We start from the raw sequence: 22,753 nt of genomic DNA on the forward strand, positions 1-22,753 counted from the left end.
GGGAACGGGAACTATGCGGGTTTTCCTTTGAAAACGCGGGCGAAGCCGCGGGCGGAAATCTAGTTTGCAATAATTTATCAATAATATGAGTTCTTCGTAAAATACCTAGGTACTTGTATATTTTTTCCATTCATCAGTCCACAATCTAAACATGAAATAAATAAAAACATTATAATTATAAGGCGTTATAAACAACGTCAGTACAATTACATTGCAATATCGCAAATTGATATACTTATCCAGTTAGCTTGTATGAACTACGCTGTTTCTTGCAAATTGCCTAGTAACTTAAGTGTTAATTATTTATCATTTGTCTTCTGGGTCTATTATGGATAAATGCATATTTATGAGTTTATCTAAGTAGAAATCAATGTACTCAAGGGATAGATATAAATATTTCCGGTTAGTTCTTACAAATTATATAGCTGACTAGCTGCGCTCCGCGGTTTCACCCGCGTGGCTCCGCTACTGTTGGTCTTAGCGTGATCATATATAGCCTATAACCTTCCATGATAAATGGGCTATCCAACACCGAAATAATTTTTCAAATCGGACCAGTAGTTCTTGAGATTAGCGCGATCAAACAAACAAACAAACAAACTCTCCAGCTTTATAATATTATGTAAGTAAGGTCTGTTATAACATAACTATTATCAACACTAAAGAACTGATAGGGAGTCTTATTATCTACAGTTTTTATTTCTGGTAATTTCACCACCATCATCTGGATGCATTATGCATGGTGATTGGTGATCGACAACCGTGCGTTTCGCACGGCATTTCCTGTCTCGGCCACACTCTTGTGGAACATCTTACTACCTTCAATGTTCCCCAACCAGTACGACAACGGAGCCTTCAAGCATAGAGCCTACACCTACCTGAAAAACCTATTTCCACCTTAAAGTCAGCTAAACGACTGCAGTGTTCCCAATGCTTTTACTTTGTATTATTTCATCATAAGAATTTGTACGGGAAGGCACTGCCTACTGAGATACAGGTAATTGCCTAGTTCAGAAGGTAGAGTCATATTGTAATGTTATATTTGAAGTTGCTAATAAATTTTATTATTATTTCTTGTTTTTTTAATGCTGTGACCGTCATTGGCGGCGCCTTTCACCTACCACCAAGCGAGTCGCCTGCTCTATTGCTAGAGTTGCTATAAAAAAAATCGAAAGCTTAAGAACACAAGCAAAATTAAAATTGAATAAATTAAGTTTCCATCTTCGTTGTCAAAGATAAGTCTGATAAAAGAGGTGCAATAATACAACATAACAATAATTATTATGAACTAACATATCAGCACATAAGCATGCAAATGACATGCATAATTAAAATGTAATAATTGTTTTTGTCTTTTGAATTCCATGAGAATTTAGTCTGGTTTGCCGTTTGTAAGATCATTGAGTGTTTTTATACTATGAATATTTACGCGGAAGATATCGTTATATTTAAATATTAGTTGGTAGTACTACAAAGTACAAAACTAGGAAAATCATTTAGTAAATTTTCATTAATATAGGTAAACCAGAATCTGATGGCAATTAGGGAAATCAAAATTTTGAGTGTGCAACCCTAGGGAAAATGGACTGAACGATCTTGATACTGCTTATTTTTTATTTTGTCCTCAATATCACATTACATAAGTCGATAATACAGAACTTAATAATTATATATCCACATAATATTATGTAGGTACATACTTACATGTACCTATAATATAGTTACATATTACTTTTGTATCGGTAATACATATTATGTATATGTATTTACACATAACTATATAATATGTATATATCATAATCATTATGCAGATTTGACAACAAATTTGATAGTTGTCACATAATGTTGCTACATGAAAATCTTTTTTCTAAATATAAATATGCCATCAGATTCTGGTAGACCTACCTTTATTTGTTTTTTCTAGCGAATTCCATGACCAATAGATTTATTTATATATTGGCTGGACATTAATGTAGGTTTTTTCCAGTGTCATTCGCATATAGCTTATTCTATAGCGCAGTTCTTTTTTTATATATGTAATATATTAATATGAAATTTTCCTTCTTGTATTTTTTCATTGAACAGGTCCAACTTTGCTAGCTACATTTAAATATAAGCATATGTTATTGTTCAATACTGTTTCCAAAAAACAATTTTTGTGTACGTAGTACCGTGTACACTGTACATCTAATAAAGGAATATGTACATACTGTTCTTCCAATTCCAGAAGAACTCTAAGTACTGAAATGAATATGACGTCATTATTCTGTCAACTTATAAAAAAGAACATGTGTATCAATGGCACTGATGTGAAACCGTTTCTGTAAATATCAATGAGATTTTTGTCGTTTTTTGTTCCGCAAAGAAAAACTAAACAAAGGATGTGTAACTTGTAAGGTGTATTGTAAACAGTGTATTGACATTTAAAAGATAACGGGAAGGAAAAATGTGACCACACAATTTAGGCCACATGACCTGACACAGTTTTGTTATTTGTAGATTACAGTTTTCAGCTATTTGTGCTTGCTCTTTCATTATTATCAGATTTTAAATTAGTTCATTTTTTATATTTTACGAAATGTATGCGGTACTGTGTTAATAATATTATAACCACTAAAAAGAGGAGGTTTTTGAAAAAACAGGTAATTATTAAAAGTTAAAAAAATGGCTCATATCCCGTATAAAATTAAATGCAGTGCACATGTTTTATACTATTTAAATAAATTCAAATGAATCAACACTATCAGTTCAGTTTAATAAACATACGTTTATTTCAATAGAATAGATAACAGTAAATCATATTTATGTATATTATATAGTCACTAGGTCAGAAGGTTATACACGGTAATGTCAAGTATTTAAACAAATATACAGATAATAGTAGACTTTCTAAACATCCAGCTCATATTATCGTACATATACTAAATAAAAGTAAATATTATTGTATACAAACTCGGTGAATCACTAAATTATTTTTTCTTTGATATAGAACTAGCTGTGCCCCGCGGTTTTACCCGCAGTGTTTTGCTCCTTTTAGTAGAGCTTTCTTCGGTAAATGGGCTAGGTAGCCCAACTGATCGGACCACCTACTGGTCCGATTTGAAAAAATATTTCGGAGCTTAGCTCGTTCAAACACAAACTCTTCAGCTTTAGAGATTTAAATAACCCCTCTTATAGATACCGTTATTTTATGAAACTCCGAAACTGTGTAAATAACAAATAATAAAACTAAGGTTCTAAATTTTAATTTAACAAATATACAGAACAAAGTAGGTTAGTGTGTTAATTTTGTACGTTTAATATTTTTTTAGGATTCGTTACTGAAAATACCGTTGTTTTTCACTAAGTAAAACCTTATTATGCTGTTAATTATTATTTTAAATTTATCATTTTATATTTTGTAAAAACTGGCTATAAAAAGCTATGACGAGTTTTTCTATGAGAATATAACTATAAATTTATATTAAGAAACAATTATAATTAATTTAAATAATAAATCCATGAAAACTTCAATATGTGTGCTCAAACAATCACGAATACATTATCGTAATTATTTCCTCGTTTTCACGGATTGTTTTATACTAAAAATATAGAATTATAAATATTCTGCCTGCTAATTATTATTATCATAAAGGCTACTAAATCCTCTAAGCCTTGTATTTTTTATTATATAGATATCCTCTTAATATTATTAAGAGGATATCCATTTATGATAACGTCCTCTTTTAATAAAAAGCTTCAAACTAAAATAAAAAATGCAGCCAACGCATTTAAAGCTAATGCATGCGTAAATTATACAAACAAAATAAAAAATACTTCACATAATATTTATAATGTTAAAGCAATGGACGAGTTTATCTGGTTCTCATAAGGGACAAGTAAAAAAAAACTCATTACATTAAAAATAGCAATTACTAGTACATTGAACGTACTGTGTTGCAATCTAATGCAAAAGATAGGTACTAGGCTGACCGCTGATTGTTGTTCCGAATGGCTGATCTAGTACAATACAACTTCCTAGACTTAATAGCATATGCCTCGTAGGTACCTACGTATAATTATTTTGTCATCTAGAGACGGACCAAATGATGTATGATCATTTAAACGGAAAATCGAAAGTTTGCGAAAACTTTAGCAATGGCATAATCTGGCATAATGATAGATGTTTTGCATTTCTCAATTTTTTTGATGATAGGTAGCTGGTTTGTAACGTCTTCATAATATTATATAATTTAGGTAAGATTGAAATTTTACGAAAATTAACAATTGTGTACCTATTTAAAAATTGTTTTTTTTATTGTTATTTGGCATTTTACATTGAACTTGTACTTATATGGTTATACGTTCAATGTTTGACTTAACCTACTTTTTAGTTTATTTTCGAGGTATACAAGCGCTTTGTAAATCGAAAGGATCAGAATTCAGAAGCAACCCTTCACTGAGAGCTACTCCTTGTGCCCTTGATAGATCTTGTCGCAGCGAGGCGCTCACACGGTTTAATACTATCAAATGTGCTGCATGCGCACCACAACGATACTATTTCTTGCCGCGAGCGCTCGAATGTTGCGAACAGCAATTGCGCGGGAAACCGCGAATTTAATTTTCAAACCTTAGTCACAAACTTTTTTTTTTCAAAATGTTATTTTTAATTGTTTTGTGCTTATGTGCCAGTGCGTGGAACGCAGTGTCAGGACAAGATTTAGAGGCTATGAAAAATATGCCCAAATATGACGAGCGTTATGATTATTTAGATGTAGATGCAATTTTTAATAGTAAGAGACTAGTGAGAAATTATGTGGACTGTTTAATTAATGGACTGAGATGTACGCCAGAAGGAAAAGCTTTGAGAAGTAAGTTATTCCCACAACCATTATAAATAAGTATAATATGATACATTTAAACAAAAAAATATTCTGTTATATTTTACGATTTATATGATGCATAAAATGAGATTATATTTCTTTATATATTTTCTTGTGTATGTTCAAACAAGTTTTTAACCAAAGTAATATGAAGTAACTCAAGGTCGAGGTTGTTGTTTACGATACATATATCTCAGTTTGATAATTGCGGCTACTGCAATTAATTTTTAATTATTTTTCAAGAGAATTCCAAAATATATGGATAACTTGACTGCTTATTTGTTATTTTTTAACATATCCAATTACAGAACTCAATAATAACTGTGAAGATAATTTCCGCATGATGATATGAAACACAATTAAAAATCTTTTAAAAATTCTTTAGGTCTTTAAAATGTAGAGCCGTAACGATAAACAAGCTTCAATAATACTTCAACAAATTTAACTTTTATGGCAACTCCACGCTAAAGCTGTGGCTGTGTTAGATTTTATTTTTAAATTCCCTGTGTTTATGGAGAGATATTTTTCGAATGCGTCTGTATTATAAATAAACAACCTATTTTATTTTGTCTGTACTCTGTAACTAAAATATGTTTCATAGGGTCACAGGAATCGAACCTCACGTCGAAAAACTTTTATAACTTTAAAAGTAAGCAAGTATACTGCTTACTTTTTATTACCTAAATGCTATTAATTTCTTATTGGTTGTAAGTATCATCAATAACATAATATAAGGCAGAACCTTCCACCATTCCCTCTAAGGCTATGAAGGTTAGAGGAAATGTTCTGCTGTCACTGAAGATAATGCGATTTATTGTCTACAAATAATTATTTATTGTTTTATGTTGAAATATTAATTTCGACAGATTATTTAAAGACCGTATAAAAAAAACAATTAAGTAAAAGAATCTCTGATAATATTCTCCGAGCACTCTACAATTCTACATTATTGTCGTCCAGTGATCCAGTAATTCGATTGAAAAAAAGCTTTTGAATGTCTCAAATGTCTGGTATGGTTTCATTCCGTGATTTTCATATTATGAAATATTTTTTTTAAATGCAATAAAAAAATAAACAATTTTATTCGTTAAAAATACATTCGGTAGAGCGAGTAACGCTCTAAAATTATTAAGTACCATTTAGTACCTATTAAAAAATCTTATTATTATATTAGTACTTATTAAATCATCATAATATTACCTACCCATAAATTATATATCTACTAAGTACTTGTCTTCATATTGAATTTCTATTTATAAAATTCACTTGGTAATGTGGTCTTTTAGTTCGTGCATCATTGTAATCTATCTTGCATAGCTCTAGAGTCTACAACAATAATTATTGTTACTTCCATGACAATTGAAAGTTCGGACCTAACTAACACCTGGCGGGCGTATGAAATATTTTTGTTAAAAGATATATATATCTGGATCTAACTGTCAAAACAACTTCCTACACTTCTAGAAAATCTAGAACAATTAAACTATGACATTGAACAATCAACGCAAGTGATATTATGAACAAAAAAACAAAAGAATAATGAACTTGTACCTCTTTAAAGCGTGACAATGTCATCAATTAACTACAAATTAGAATTAATACAGTGATTCTATTGCACGATGGTCATTCTTCATCAAGGAAAAAATATATTAGCTCTTATTGTGTCTTGATTCGTCAGCCTTGATATTATAGTACAGCCATTCCCAACCTTTTCCAAAAGCGGACCACTAGCTCCACCTAACCATGATCCGCGGACCCCCAAAAAAAACTTATTCGGATATGTCAATCTATATTATTTTTAAAATTGATTGATTTTTTGCAGTGTTTTTGTATAAAATAGCTTAGCCACCCATCACTTGACAGATTATTCCATCTTAAAACTGAAATATACAAAGTCCGGCCGTCAGAATAGTCTAAGGTTTTCGTAATTTTCTTGATTTGTCTGCGGACCCCCTAGGATATAGTCGCGGACCCATAGGGGTCGGACATTGAAGAGTTATTTCAGCGTCCATAAAACAATTTTGTTCCAGATATGGACATTATTACCTATTTATTATGTATGTTCGATTTAAAAATATATAAATACTAGCTTTCCGCCCGCGGCTTCGCCCGCGCAGTCAAAGAAAAACCCGCATAGTTCCCGTTCCCGTGGGATTTCCGGGATTGCGTCATTTTCCCGGGATAAAAAGTAGCCTATGTCCGTTCTCGGGTATCAAAATATCTCCATACCAATTTTCATGAAAATTGGTTCAGTCTTTCGCATTTATAATACTAGTTATAATATAATAGTATGGATTTACTGGAAAATCCCAAGTAATTGAACTTGGAATTTTCATGGTATTTATAAAATTTAGATATAATAGATACAAAAAAAATAGAGTCAAGTCGATCCTGATCCTATTCTTAAAACACAGATTAGGAATAATAATACAATCAAAATAAGCATAAAATGTTAGTAGTGCCACAGACAAATACAATATTTATAGATACCTAATAGGTACCACAGATTACTAAATATTTAGTTAGGAGCTATCAGATTTACGCCTAAAGGACAGAAAATAAGAAGTTCCTTTATCAACGGCGTTGGAACCATTGTCATTATTATGTGGGTCATTATTATTAATTACTTTAACGCAAATGTACAAAATGTGATTTTCACATAGCATCCATATGTCAAGTGACCCGTATGGTTCCAGTCCACTTGTTTGCATTGCAAAGTCTTGTGAAAGTGAATGCTTCTACAGAACCCGTTATATATTTAGTGGTCAATGTTGATATTGCACGACTCATGATGCGAAGCATCAGAGAGTGCTTTACGATCGAAAAATTTTTTTCGCCTCATTTTTGCAGCTATTCTTATTATTATAGCCTTGTTAGTTCACGGAATCAAGATATTTTGCATACTATTGTCGAGATAATTTAATGGAGATTAATCCCATACTTTTTAAAAATTGATTTACTTCAATAGAATTGGAAAAAAAACACCGAAATAGGTCACAAAATTTTCCTGTCCGTCATGTGTGAAACCTGAAAACACTATAACTTGTGAAAAAATCCATCATTTGAGTTAATTTTTTTTTTTTAAATATTCTAATCGACGATTGTAGGTCACTGAATGCGAATGATTAATTAATTCAGTGTCGTTTAATTGCAATTAATAAAAAACGAAAACTACAAGACTGTATATATATATATATATATATATATATATATATATATATATATATATATATTTTTTTATTATTCATAATTAAATGAGCATTATGAGTCGTGCACTTTTGGATTTTCCAAACTTTTTTTTAGTTTACTACAGTATATGTATATTGTGTAAAAGAATTTATCCTTCAAAAATATTGTGAAACTCGAGTGTCTAAGTTGTAAACAAGATAATGTCTTGGAACAGCTAATTAAAACAGCGCAAACGATTATGTATCTGTCGCAAAATTAAATCACAGATAACAAAAAAAAACTAAATGTTATGTCAACCGTGACGTTTCAGAGAGGGAAAGTGATCGTTCAAATATACATACCTAAATATAAGAGTTATATAACATAGATTAAGGAAAGTGAAGATAAAATACGATGAATGAGATATTCTGACCGCAAAACTTAATACGCCAACAATGCAACAAAAAGTTTGTGTTGGATAATCGCCAATTACCTACAACTCTATAATTTAAAAACAAACAATTCACGATATAACTGACTATAATTCACGCATTTGTAATAATTTAACATCTTAATAGACGACTAGTGTAATTGTTTAAATAAATCCTTAATATTTATTTTCTTTCATTTAAAATGATTTATAGGGGCTATTATATTTTTAAAAAGCGATGGATTACGCTTAAATGTCCTGAAAGCACGAACCTCCAATGAAAAGATTATGAATATAGACTCGTACTAATATTACTGCTATCATGGACGTATAAAAAAAGACGGACGCCGTATTACGAACAAACAACGTGAAGCCACCATAGTAAGCTAGCGATCGTGTAAAGACAATAAACACGCACACACTCTCACCATAGTAAGCTAGTCGGCCGCCATTACGTCGTGAACTACCGACTGATTAACTGCGTCACTGTTTCACAAAAAATATTTAAAATGCCGTCTTGCGTGGTTAAATGGTATCGCAACAGTACAATTTTAAATAACAAAACACAAGGGATTACATTCCACAGGGAAGCAAGTTATTTCTTTTAAGTTTTAATGACAAAATTATTACGGCAAAATTTATAGAAAAAAATACAGCCGCCATTGTCATCAGGACAGCTGTTGCCATGGCAACATGGCACACACACATGGATGTTTCGCCGCCATTACTAGGCTTCACTCAATGTTTAGGCGATATACCGTCCGTCTTTTTTTATACGTCCATGACTGCTATTATTAAAATAAATGTATATTTGTAGAATATTTATTTATGACTAGCTGTTGCCCGCGACTTCGTCCGCGATTAGGTCGTTTTTCGTCATTCGTCGATTAAAAAAAATACGTGACACTTTATTTTTGAATGTTCTTAATTATTGTCTCTTATAAAATTTAACTACTTACATTAAAATTGAACACTCTGATAAGAAAATCTTAAAATCTGAAGAAAACATGAATGAATATGATTTAAATTCTACATTACTTAGTATCAAAATATAATAATCTAAATTAAATGTAGATTAACAGTTTGAGCACACCATTATAGAATATGTACTTAAGTATTAAATTACGTTAGTTAACATAGTAACTTTACTAAAAACACGATGACTTTCTTTCGCGCTCGGTACCACAAACTAAGCATGTTTGTGGTAAGTGGCCCGCGTGACGCGTCACTTGACCCCCCGCGAGTTCCCCTCCGTTGCTATGCGAAAATACATTCGTTGCTCTATTTTAGGAAAAATTTGTAATACTGTGGCCTGGGCGTTATAACACGTCCAGGGAGTTCCTGAGTGCCGATATCACCATCTTGAGGAAAAGCTTCTTATGTCGATTTAAAACTGCATACATACGAATTAACCTGTTCTAAAATTTTGAAATGAGTTCAGTTTTAAATTTGAGAAATATTGATTTCTTGTATTCCACTATTCGTTGTAGTCGAATACAAAATATACCTATTTAAACAAACTTAGGTTGGCCTACAGGCAAAAGGGATCCTATCAAATGGTAAACTTGACCTTGTATCTTAAAAGTAAGCATGAACGGACCTTCTGATAATTATTGAGCACCAAAGGATCATTTGAAACGCGCTACTATAAGAGCGAATATTGTCTAATAACAGTTTACATTGCACAGTATGTTCCTCTAAAAGTAGTGATTTCAAAGGTTCCGGTGTATCTTCAAATGAAAGCCTACTCTTCACTACACTTTAAAGCATTACAAAAAGAACATACTACGCCTTTACAGAAGATGATCTGTAATCAATTGTGAGGTTATAAGCAAACCCACTTTTATATTATTTTGTCAGACCACACCACCGAATTCGTACATTGTTTACCTCAAGTCATTAAGACTATGACGAAATCTGTCTGCAGTAAGACAGGCCTCTTGCTATTCGTCCGTTTCCAGAGACCGAATAGTTTCAATTCTTAATCTTTCATTAAACAAACTTATTAATCGTTCTTGTCTCATATAATTGTAATATTCGCGTCCCTACTCATGTTCATCTTCAAGAGATCGAATAATATTATGATGCACCCTATCATTTGTCAAACGGTCTTCATATTGAGTAAAGTTTCAGATTCTCGAGATAAAATATGACTGTCGTGATCAGTAATTCCCTCTCAGTGAGGGTTTCGGTCTCACGGGATAGTACAATATGCCGTTTGCGATCAGCTGTGAGACGTCATACCCTCTCAGTGAAGGTTTCGGTCTCACGGGATAGTAGGGGAGACCGGGTTTGGTTGTCTCACGGGTTTGTTGTCACAGCGGTCTTAATACAAAACTGAACTATCGAATAAGTCTGTTGAACTGCCACGCTGGCAAGAGCAATACAGTGACAACGCTGTCCCCACTTCGCGTCAGACCGCCCCGATCTGCCGTGAGGGCCTCACACGTGTTTATTGTTTTCGCACAGATTTTTTATGATATGAGGACCGAATATGCTCCTCATAACATCACTTTTTGTGAACGAAACGACAGCGCGGTTTAATTTAATGCCAACACCATTAGAAAAAAGGATTATTATTAATTGTGAAAAAATATCATGATTTACACTATTAACACTCTTTTAACATAAAATATAAGTCTGTGAGTGTGTAAAAATAAATCCAGCTAATTACACATCAAACTTATGTTTATAATTAGGTATACGACATGAAAATATATTAATTACCAAGCAATAATAATACAGATAAGCAGTGGTGGCTCAGTGGTGAGACCTCGGACTTCGAATCGATAAGTCCGGGGTTCGAGACCAGGCGAGCGCGAAGGAAATAAATTGATTTTTCAATTTATCTGCGCATGTTGTAACATCACCACTGCTCGAACGGTGAAGGAAAACATCGTGAGGAAACCGACATGTCGAAGAATTAAAAAGTTCGATGACATGTGTCATCCGCCAACACGTACTTGGCCAGCGTGGTGGATATGCCTATGGCCTGTACCCTCATAGGAGGCCCGTGTCCCAGCAGTGGGAACGTATATGGGCTGAACATATACGTTACTGAACATAAGTAGGTATAATAGATATTAAAGTAGTATTAGTTAAAATATACTTTGACTGTTAGTCAAAGTTTATTTTTACTAACAACATGTAAATGAAGAAGAAATAATAATTACCAACGAACTAACCTTTTCTATAATACTTAACACGGCACATTTTTCAAATTATCTTGCTCAACCCTGCTCAAAAATTTGAGGGTTTTGTTGGAACTTTAATATGTCAAAACTATGATATATCTAAACTACGATACAACTTGCTTGCGGAAATGCTCATTACAATTGTGAATCTAAAGAATAACTAACAACATACTATTCAATTTTATTGAGCTGATGAATATCTTTTGCCTGGAAGAAATCACCGTCGCCTAATAAATATACTGTGTTTTCTTATAAAACCGTTACATAATTTATTTTATCTACTTAAATAATGAAAATGATATTATATTTATAAAATATAAAACATATTATGTAAAATGATTAAAAATAAATAAATGAAGCAACTACGATTCAAAGAAAACATCTTTTTCAGTGTTAAAATGCTCTTAGCAATCCTGGATGATGAACTGTATCATGTACTCTGATCCCAGTACGGTCGGTACCTCGATAGCCATAACGATAAATATTATAATCAGATAACCGCAAAGTCAAAATAAAAACATTACTTGTACAGTTGTGAGTGCAAAATTTAGGTTTCATTTGGAATAACATTTTTTTCGGTACTAAAACGTAGTCGTTTGATATGTGGTTGGCTGCCCCTCCTCTCCTTCCTGAAAAATATCCTCCAAAATTTCCCGAGATACTTCCAATGATTGAACCATTGGACGTTGGACATTAACTTCAGTCAAAAATTGACGAAGCGGATGATTACTAATTTCCACTTAATCCTCGCTGCTACTATCTTTACCATCGAATCATCAATTTTCAAGTGGTGTTGTAAAAATATCAGCAGAAATCGTCTTCCAAAGGCGATATAATTATTTTATGAGCATTGAATCAGTAAATAACAAAATCAAAAGTTAACTGTAAATCTGTAAAAAAAGCTACTTACAAATAAAATTTTATCAAAAACTACTGTTCCCAATGCACCTCAAAATAATAAAAGAATTCATCATTTTATTATTTCATTCTAAAAGTGTAATATAATACCTACCAACAAAAAACATGAATTGCTATCATTATAAAAAATAAATACCTATAAGTAACAACTTACTTTTTGTGGGAACGCATGATGGTGAAAATTCACAAAACACGAAGATTGCATTTGATATTTTTGGTTTTATGGCATTCAATTGCTTTATAATTAATATCACTACATAGTATAAAAAAGTCGCTTTCTCTGTCCCCATGTCCCTTTGTATGCTTAAATCTTTAAAACTTCGCAACGGATTTTGATGCGGTTTTTTTAATAGATCTAGACTGATTCAAGAGGAAGGTTTTAGTATATAATTTATTAGGTTTTAGACAAAGCGGACGAACCCGCGGGCGGTAAGCTAGTAAATTTATAAAATAAGAAGATTTTTAAAATTGTAACTAATGAACGCAATCAATATTAGATTAACTGTAGATAATGGTGTCTAGTTTTACTTAAAATAAAATAATAAACATCTACCCTCACTTTAAAAAAATGTAGTATAATTATTATTTACACGAAATATACCTTATAGGGAAGGGAAGATATGGGCTAAAGAGTTAAATAAATAACATAATTATATTTAAATTATTAATTTCCAACTGTGTATTCAGTAGTGTTAACATCTAAATTGATTTGATTTTTACGAAATCTCATAGATGGCGCTGTTACAAAATTAACATTATACAACTTACATTCTTTAAACTATGTTTCTCTTCCCAAGTTACTTAAATGGCATAATTTTTATAGTGTCAATCTAGATATTGTCAAACAACATTTATATATGCGTCATTTGATTATTAATTTCCAATAGTTAACGTGTGTTTGATTTTACTAACACTTCATAGATGGCGCTGTTTCAAATTTGTCTTTATACTGCTAAGATTAATTTAACTGTTTCTCTGCCCAAATTACGTAAATGACATAGTTTTTATTTTGTAAAGCTAGATAATAGCATGGCTTACTCGAAACCAACATTTAAACATGAGTCTTTAGATTGTACGCTGTCGTAGTACACGGAATATGTAAGAAAAATAAAGGTTCACAGCTCCTCCCCCGAAGGTGATATCATGATAATATGTTTAAACTATCCTCACCCGACCTCTTAGGAATATTCATGCAAAATTTGAAGTAAATCTATGCAGTACTTTTCGAGATTAGCTCGGTCAAACATACAGACAAACAGACAAACAGACAAACAGACAAACAGACAAAAATTCTAAAAACTATATTTTTGGCTTCTATATCGATTATAGATCATGGATTATGTATTCTTTTAAAAAAATATTCAATGTACAGTTTTGACTTTCCTACGATTTTATTATATGTAAATAGATAAAAGGCCTGAAACGTTTAAAAAAATACTTGTAACACACCTTTAAATTATGTTAATTAACATTAATTCGATTACATAAAACGAGGATGAATAGTTCGAACGAGCACATAATGGATCAAAATATAAAATTATTCTTAGAATGAGGTTAGAAGACACAATATAAAATGAAATGATCTGTGGTGAACTGAATATTGTTGTCAAGTTATTTGTGGTTTTGAGAGCATCGACAAAATAGAGGATACCTGCATTGTATTATATAACAACATTTGTCCTTCTGTCCTACATTATAAAATATCGATATCTAGATATAACAAACGTAAAACTTTGTACTTTTTGTTTCCATTTACAGTAACGTTGTATTATGTCCTTTAAATTATAATTACATGACGGCAATAGTGCAGTAACCGATGTATAGGAAAATGACCTAAGAATTTCAATTGGGAAATGCGTTTCTCTTCGGGGAAAAGGCCCTGGATTATTTTGGACTGAGCGTGGATTAGATAATAAATAATTATATAGATAAAATCCCGTTTCAGCCCAAACAGACAAACGATTTCATCATAATTCTGATTCCAATTCAATCCAGACACAATAGTTCATTGGTCAAAAAAATAAACACATTATTAATATTTATGACCGAACTGTGATATACATAATCTAAAATATTAGATACGTGTATTATTTATTGCCAGTCAATTTAAACGGGCTGAACAAGACGAGTTGTTATCCACTAATAGTTAATAATACGATAACAGTTTGGATTGACGCAAATGGATGTTTTTTTTAAATATATTAATATATCTTTATTGTTATGGAAAACTAATTGATATGGAAGAATACAGACTGATACTGTGAGAATCTATACTAATAATAATTATTATAAAGCTGAAGAATTTGTTTGTTTGAACGCGCTAATCTCGGGAACTTCTGGTCCGCTTTGAAAAGTTCTTTCGGTGTTAGATAGCCCATTTATCGAGGAAGGCTAATTGATATGGAAGAATACAGACTGATACTGTGAGAATCTATACTAATAATTATTATAATGCTGAAGAATTTGTTTGTTTGAACGCGCTAATCTCGGGAACTTCTGGTCCGCTTTGAAAAGTTCTTTCGGTGTTAGATAGCCCATTTATCGAGGAAGGCTTTCGGTGTTTATCATCTCGCTAAGACCAACAGAAGCGGAGCACTGCGGGTAAAACCGCAGAGTGCAGCTAGTTGTTAAATGTGTAGTATTAAGTATAGTATAGTCTATGTGTGTGGTTTAGTTATTGTAATATAAGATGTACAGGTACTACCTATAAGTGTAGTGTAGAAACCATGTAGAAACTGAATACGTATACCATAGAGCTTACTTTTATCTTTCTTACATTTTGGTATCATAGGTAATTAAAATTTAAATGATCATTTAAATAAAAATTTCGAGTAAGTATAGGAATAATAAAACAATGAGTAATATTTTAAATTTAAAAAATGTATAAGAAGTTGAATATTTTAACAATGAACTTTTTTAAGTTCATTGTAAAATTTTCAAGGTACATACGGAATATTTTTATGATGATAACTTTTAAAACATATTCTAAAAGAGTTGTTTCAAGACCCTTATCAAGGTATGTTATGACCAATTCTTTTTTTTTACAAAAAAAAACTTTCTATAATCACACCATTACGTTAAGTGAAAGTAATAAGAAATCGTAAAATTCTCACTCCGCAGTGTTTACTTACTTTGTGATCGCATTCCGACAGCTCATGACACGGATCGGGCAAGGACATATCGATATTCATAGCACGAATTTCAATCAATCAATCCTGAATCGATAATAACGCTAATCGATTCTTAACCTTTTCGACTGCACTATTGCCCAATCGAGACATCACGGCTCATCTATCGAATAGATAGAAAATAATTCGCAGATTACAAAATAAGTTTTAATTAACGATATCTTTGTTGTTATTTTTATTTGATGAATTGACCTTGACTTTTGCGAGAGAGGGTGTGGGCAAAAATTCAAAAATTTTGAATTTACAGTGTCTAAGTATGTCTGAGTCAAAAATGATTCAGAATATTATTTGACCTACTTATGACAAATTAGGTGCCTATATGTATTTTATCGCTAACTTGTTATTCTGTCCTTGTATAAAGTGACAAATAATTTTCATTATACAGGGGCCTCGTGATATTGTATTTTTCTACGACCACATATTTAGTCTACCATTTATGTCTTGCTAGATTAAATAATCAGCATGTCCATAGGGAATGGAGCTTGTTAGTAATAACGGTCACGCACGTTATTCCAAGGAAACAGTTCTCTGCCTAGGTTATGTTTATCTTATTAACTCATTATGTTAGTAGTTAAATAAATAATTAATAAAGCCCGGGAAAATTTGGTAGGTACACCAGAGTTGCCGTAAGTGAAATTTGTCCTTCTTTTTGTATCCGAATATTATAATCTCCTTTTAATCGCTTATCAAACATCTACATTTTGTAGTAGATAGAGAAACAATAATTATTGTGTCACTTGACCTTATAAACTATGGCCAAGTTCGAGTAGTAAAAGAGAATTGAATATTGATGAAATAATAATAAAATTATCAATATAAGGTTGCAAAACTTCCATTTTAGTGTTAGCATTCAAAGAAGCTATGTCTAGATTAAAATTTTTGCAGCTATTGCCTAAAATCGCTAAAACTTGGGTAAAACGTGTTTTTGATGGCCGCCTTCACCTAATTATGTAGATAATAAATCTCAATAATGTAGAGTTGTTTGTTTATTTTAAAAAATGCCTTATGAAATTATTGCCTCATAAAAGATTGCAATAAGATTTTAAACACTGGACAAAAGTTCATTTTATAGATTAAAATTGAACAAATAATTATAATCATCCTAAAGGAATTCATTAATTTATGTGATGAATATAAATTACCGGTTACATCATTTTTATTTTTAGATTCCAATGGACCATTTCTTGTAGACATATTGAGCAATAATTGTATATTATTTCATACCAAGTCTAAGCTGATCATTATCAAATTGCAATATGTACTGTAATAGCAGAGCACACATTATGTAGGTAATATATCAATTTGCAATTTATTTCAAAGATCTTTCCGTAATATAACAATGGAATCTTCTCTAAAACTTTCACAATAAGAAGCTTTGTAATACATACTATCTATGAAAAGGCATAAATGTTTGTCAATGATTCCACAAAGTACCTATTTACATTAGGTGTTATTTTTCAGCTATTTTATTGTCTTATTATATTTAAATTAACTCATTTGATATTTTAATAATATTATATTTTTCCGATCAGACAAAATGATCATTCTCGAACTAAGTCTCATTACACGCTTTATATTAGCTTCACCTGTATGTTTGTATGTTTGTAACCGACTTCTTTGGGCGCGATTTGGACCCACTTTAAACGGCCAGATTTCGTTCAAACTTTGTAGATTTATTGAGGACCGATGACAATACACTAATTTGATAAAATTTTCTATTTTTTAGTTCGGTTTTCTATAAAAAGCGTGTTTTTTAGTTTTATTAAACTATTATTATTTTGTGTTTCCTAGATCATTCGGATCCCAATACTTAGTTGTTGAAGTAGGTACGTACTATACCAGCATTACCATGGCTTAGTTAGTACGTTTGCAAGTGACGTAAGTTAAAAAAAAGATTTTATCTTTATTTGGAACCATTCTCACGGAAGTTCATAAGATGAGTCAAGTTATTTCGATTGTAAGTTCATATTTATCTTAAATATTTTTAACGTGAAATAGTTTAATCCAAGCAGGCTTTGTGAGAAGAATGCTCGAACCGCATAAATGAAATTAATTCTCATGATTATAAAATTTGGGCTTCTTGCATCTGGATTGCTTCTTCTATTCTCTAGTTTGATAAAAGATATAGGTAGTTTTAGGTTACTCAACATTGCTTACCTAAGTACAAAGTAGGTATGTAGTTAGTGTAGTTTCTAACATCTAAGGAATCTTAGATAAGCTTGTCTAAAGATCGCAAAACCTGAAAGATACAGGACGCTTTTACTTTGACTGAAATATTAGTGAATTAAGGCTACAAAAATGAATAAGTAGAACTTTCTGTTAACCTAACCTGGGTCAAATCTGGGTTAGAATTAGTTAAATATGACAGTAAAGAGTTCAGAACATCCCATCATCGATTTAAATCCTCTAAACTGTTTGATATTTGACGTGACAGTCTCGTTACCGATACAAAACATATCGATACAATACCGTTAAGACATAAAATGATTCTACGCCTAATTTGGTGTGACGAATTTGACATTCTGATCGACATAAAAGGTCAAACTAGGTCATTAACTGTCATGAAGGAAGCCATTCATTGTACCGTGTTTGTGGTACGTTTGTGGAAATGCTTAGATCTACATTACCTATGTAACGGTAAGTTCAATGACTCTGTACAGGTTTTGCTTTGACCTTCAATGCAACCTTGGAACAATAAGTATGTTGGTATTTAGCCTTTTGAGATTTACGAATTCTGGACAGCCTTATACTGGATAACTAAAAATCTGTAACGTCAAGCTTTTATATATTGAGATCCTGTCGCTAGGTACTAAAAAAAATGAATAAAGATAAAGACGTCTTCTTCTGCTGACACCAATTCAGATATATAACTACATAGCTTTTGATCACTAACTACATAGCAGAGAATAAACACCTGAAAATTTTTCAATCCCAAAATTTTTCGCCAGGTAATTTATTCGGCCTTTTGGAATTGAAAATGAACATTATGTATTTGTGTAAAGAATATCGATTACGAGTGCCACGCCCAGTACAAAAGACAAACTGAAAGCTAGCAGGCTTTTGTAAGTAAATATATGAACAATGAGTAGGTTATCAATATCTTCAATGGTGACATCCGCGTTCAGCAGTGTACATAATATGCTTTATTCGTGACAAAGCAGCTTCTATGAATCTATTTATTGCTTCAATAGTAATTAATATAAAACAAATTGTGTATAATAACATTATTTTGTCTCACTATTGTATTCATTATAAAAAGACTCATAAAATAATAATAATTGTAATAATAAGCTAAAAACGTAAACGGTGTTTTTTATTTTTTTAGTTACAACCGAGATCGTTATATTTTTTATCAGTTTTGTGTCTGTAAATAAGTATTCTTAGCACTTCGGATGATCAAAACACGTACATAAATATTAAATTGTGGAATATTTTGCTTTTGGAATTTTCTCGGATTATAAAATACGTTTATTGTTTATTAAGATACGTCATTATCCAAATCCGTATTCTTTGTGAATACCAGTTTATTAATTATTTATAGAATCTTATAAAATATAGGATCTGTTTTGCAATCAATTACTCCTTTAATACATCCACGTTATTAATATAATACAATATACAAATGTTACAGTAATAATAAAGAATACAAATAATAAACAGGTAGGAAGACATAAGTAATAGAACATGGGTGCCGCTAAAATTATTTTCAGGATGGTGCATCTCTATCAATTATGCAATTATAGTATGAAATAATATTGAATACTACTTTTAAATTTTCCTTTGTACCAGTAGGTCGGGTACGAAATGTGAAATTTTTTCTTCCGTGTAATTGCACCGCCCTTGCACTCTCATGTCGAATGAAAGTGTGTGCACTGTGCGTGTTCAAGCAATTAATAAATGAATTTGAATTTGAAATAATATTTCAGGTCCGTGCCTCAACTATTGTGCATGAAAATCAAACAAGTGGATGACTGAAAATTATTCAGAACTAATCCATATTATTATCATAAATCGACCTATAAAATGGTTTTTGTATTATTTTAATAATTTTTGTCATAATTCACAAACATAACAATAAAATACCACTATTTATGGTCTATTTACATTTGAATAATTTTGCATATTTCATAAAAAAGCGCATCCGTAATACATATTTTTTTTTTCTAAATTATTGTAATTTGAATTATAAATTACATCCTGCATATAAATACATATTAAAGATCTATAAGATATCCGGCAAAAAATATGACAGTTCTTGAACAGCCAAAGAGCTTCCGTAGTCCTCAGCCAGAAGAAAAATAAAATATGACGTTAGGATTGGTCTAATAAATGCCGGTAAAGCATCTAATAATCTTGTGTCTTATAGTCAATTATTTTTTTTCTTAAACACAATGTATGTGTAATTAAGAACGGGCAAGATTTTAGACATTCAACAAAGCAACTTTCGGTTTGAATATTGGAAGCACCTACGGAATAATATATTATATATAAAGAGAATATATAATATAGAGCATATTGATCTACATACGATTGCAATAATTTATAAGTTTTTTTCATAATAACATAAATCTTTGCAAGTCGTGATGAGCCTCATTATTATCTATACAAAGATATATAAAGATGTACCGCTATAGTACAAGATAAATCTAATGACTCTATTTAGATGATGTTCATGCCATTTGTATGCTGTGCCAAAGACAATTACAAAGGACTTGCTAGAAAAAATGAGTCAAATAACCGTACATAGATACGTACGTAAGATAAAAGTATTACACATTTTAATTCTCAGAACTATTGCATTGTTATATTGAACACGTGGATAATATAACGTAGGCATACTAGGTATTCTATGTATCGAATAATCATAAACAAATTAGAAAATAATTTGTAGTTTGAATGGAGGATATCAATGTACATAGTATGCACTCTGTAGATAACTTAGGTGAAATAGCGTAGCTTTCATGCAGTAGGAACTCTATTATTTTAATAAAATATATTATATACCAAATGTCGTACACGGAGCTTTAAATTGATAATTACTTGGATTACGAATAATCTACCTGGATCATAATCTCGATTTTGATACCATATATAAGTACCCAATGTACCTACTGTCCTGCAAGGAATAACGAATGACAAAGGTATTACTTATAAAATATTTATAAACAAATTACAAAGGATATAAAATACAAATGGATTTAAGATTACAGAAATCAACAAACACTGATTATATATTTATACCAGTACAATACCAGTCACATAGCATAAATGTTTATAAAAATAAGGAAATTGTTAATATTCGATGGCATTCGCATCAACCATTATGTTGCCCTGCTACTCATACAGAATAACAATGCTTTGACGTTACATAAATTTTATAAACGGTGATTTGTTTACAAACACGCATAAAAGAGAAAGTTATAAACGTGAACATTTTGCGTATCATTCTGTTATAATAAATACAGGTAAGGTTAGGAAACTCTTTTCTCACGGCAAATGTCCTATAAGAGGTCTCAAGGTACTAAATATGTTGTCATTTGTTTTTTAATATTTACGCAAAAAAGTTTTATATGGTTTTAAATTGCTCTGTAAAACTATCGTTTATGTTGAATGATTAATATTACGAAGTAGGTTTAAATTAGAATTAATAGTACCTCCTCTTCTTTATAGAATATAATAAATGCTTATACTTTGCTGAAAAACATTGCAATACAACACACAATCTGTCCAAGAGCTTCGAAATTTCCTATACACATAACACATCTTACAAACAAAGCCGCGGGCTGTTGTTACAATTTATAAAAAATAACGATTTTTATTCAATGTAACAAGTATAACATGACCTTTTAAAACGATTAACAATAGGAATTCCAGCTATTTATAACAATTTTTTAGTCAGCCAACACACAAATTTTTTGTGGTGGGTAAATGTTCGTTGATAAAAAAGTGATATTGATAAATTACATATTGACTCAAAATTGATTGAATGATTCACTATTGACCAACTATTAACAGACATCAGTGTTCAACAAAAAATGAAAAAATGATGTTGATAAGTATGAAAAAAAAACTCCATAGAAAAGCCTGTAAGAAGTAAATAAGCAAAATTACAAATCCTTACGCATAGGTGCTCTCAATTTTCCAGTAATAAAAACACATCGCACATCGAACGGTTTCAACAGCCTTCCATAATTTCTAAAGAAATGAGATTTCTGCAACCATTACTTCTCATGTGATTTATGATCTCTCGTTATTGTAACATCGTGTGATTTTCTTTTAGCTGTTTATATTGATCGGTCATTGACACAATACGGTAACGTAATCTCTACATAAAAAAAAACACCAATGATCAAATTAGTGTACAAGTTATAATCATAGATAATATCATAATTTATAAATTACATGATAGATTAGAGACCGTACAATTTAGAAAAAAAATTAATGTTTTAAAAATTGATTAGATTTTTTTATTTAAAAATAATATAATTTAGCAATTTCCTGCCGTTTTACTCTTCAAACACAGAACTAAATTACTTCATAGGAGCTAACGCTACTTTATGGATAAAACTAATATTATTGGTTATTTATGATTTATCAACTTTAATTCTACTCATATCCTTACTTACCCATGGTTAATAGACAACATATTTTAGAATTTAAGATAAACAATCGATTGATTTTCAAAACGACACATTATGATAAGAAGTAGACGAAGATAATTGCGTTGTTACAATAGAAATTCCTATAACAGCTGTAGGTAATTAATTATTTGACTCGTCTATTCAACGGGAGTTAATCTAAACCAGTTCGATTACATTCTTACTTGCTCATTAAAATTCTAATACGTATATTGAGTATTCGATTAATTCGTAATATCAAGGAATTATCGTATTAATGGTACATCAGATTATGCAAATTGACAGTGAGCTATTTCACATATCAATTCATGAATTGAATTAGCATGTATTGTTGTTCGGAAAAGGCCAAACGATA

At 31.1% G+C, this 22,753-nt stretch overlaps 2 protein-coding genes across 2 annotated transcripts in view; one reads left to right on the forward strand and one right to left on the reverse strand.

Annotated features, from left to right (window-relative positions):
* LOC149481821 (uncharacterized) overlaps nucleotides 1-22,753 on the reverse strand; it is a 118,346-nt gene that overhangs the window by 39,191 nt on the left and 56,402 nt on the right. The gene's annotated exons all lie outside the window — the stretch shown is intronic.
* The window catches only part of LOC149481823 (uncharacterized), a 34,621-nt gene continuing 16,356 nt past the window's right edge, over nucleotides 4,489-22,753 (forward strand). The window contains exon 1 of the mRNA XM_089705418.1: nucleotides 4,489-4,850. Within this exon, the coding sequence (XP_089561544.1) occupies nucleotides 4,637-4,850 (214 nt within the window). The 5' untranslated portion in view covers nucleotides 4,489-4,636. The remainder of the gene's footprint in view (nucleotides 4,851-22,753) is intronic.

The sequence above is a fragment of the Colias philodice genome, chromosome 16, assembly GCF_061535455.1.
Source record: "Colias philodice isolate Cphi_HAF_F1 chromosome 16, ilColPhil1 Martin Lab GWU primary, whole genome shotgun sequence".
NCBI classification, from domain to species: Eukaryota; Metazoa; Arthropoda; class Insecta; order Lepidoptera; family Pieridae; genus Colias; species Colias philodice.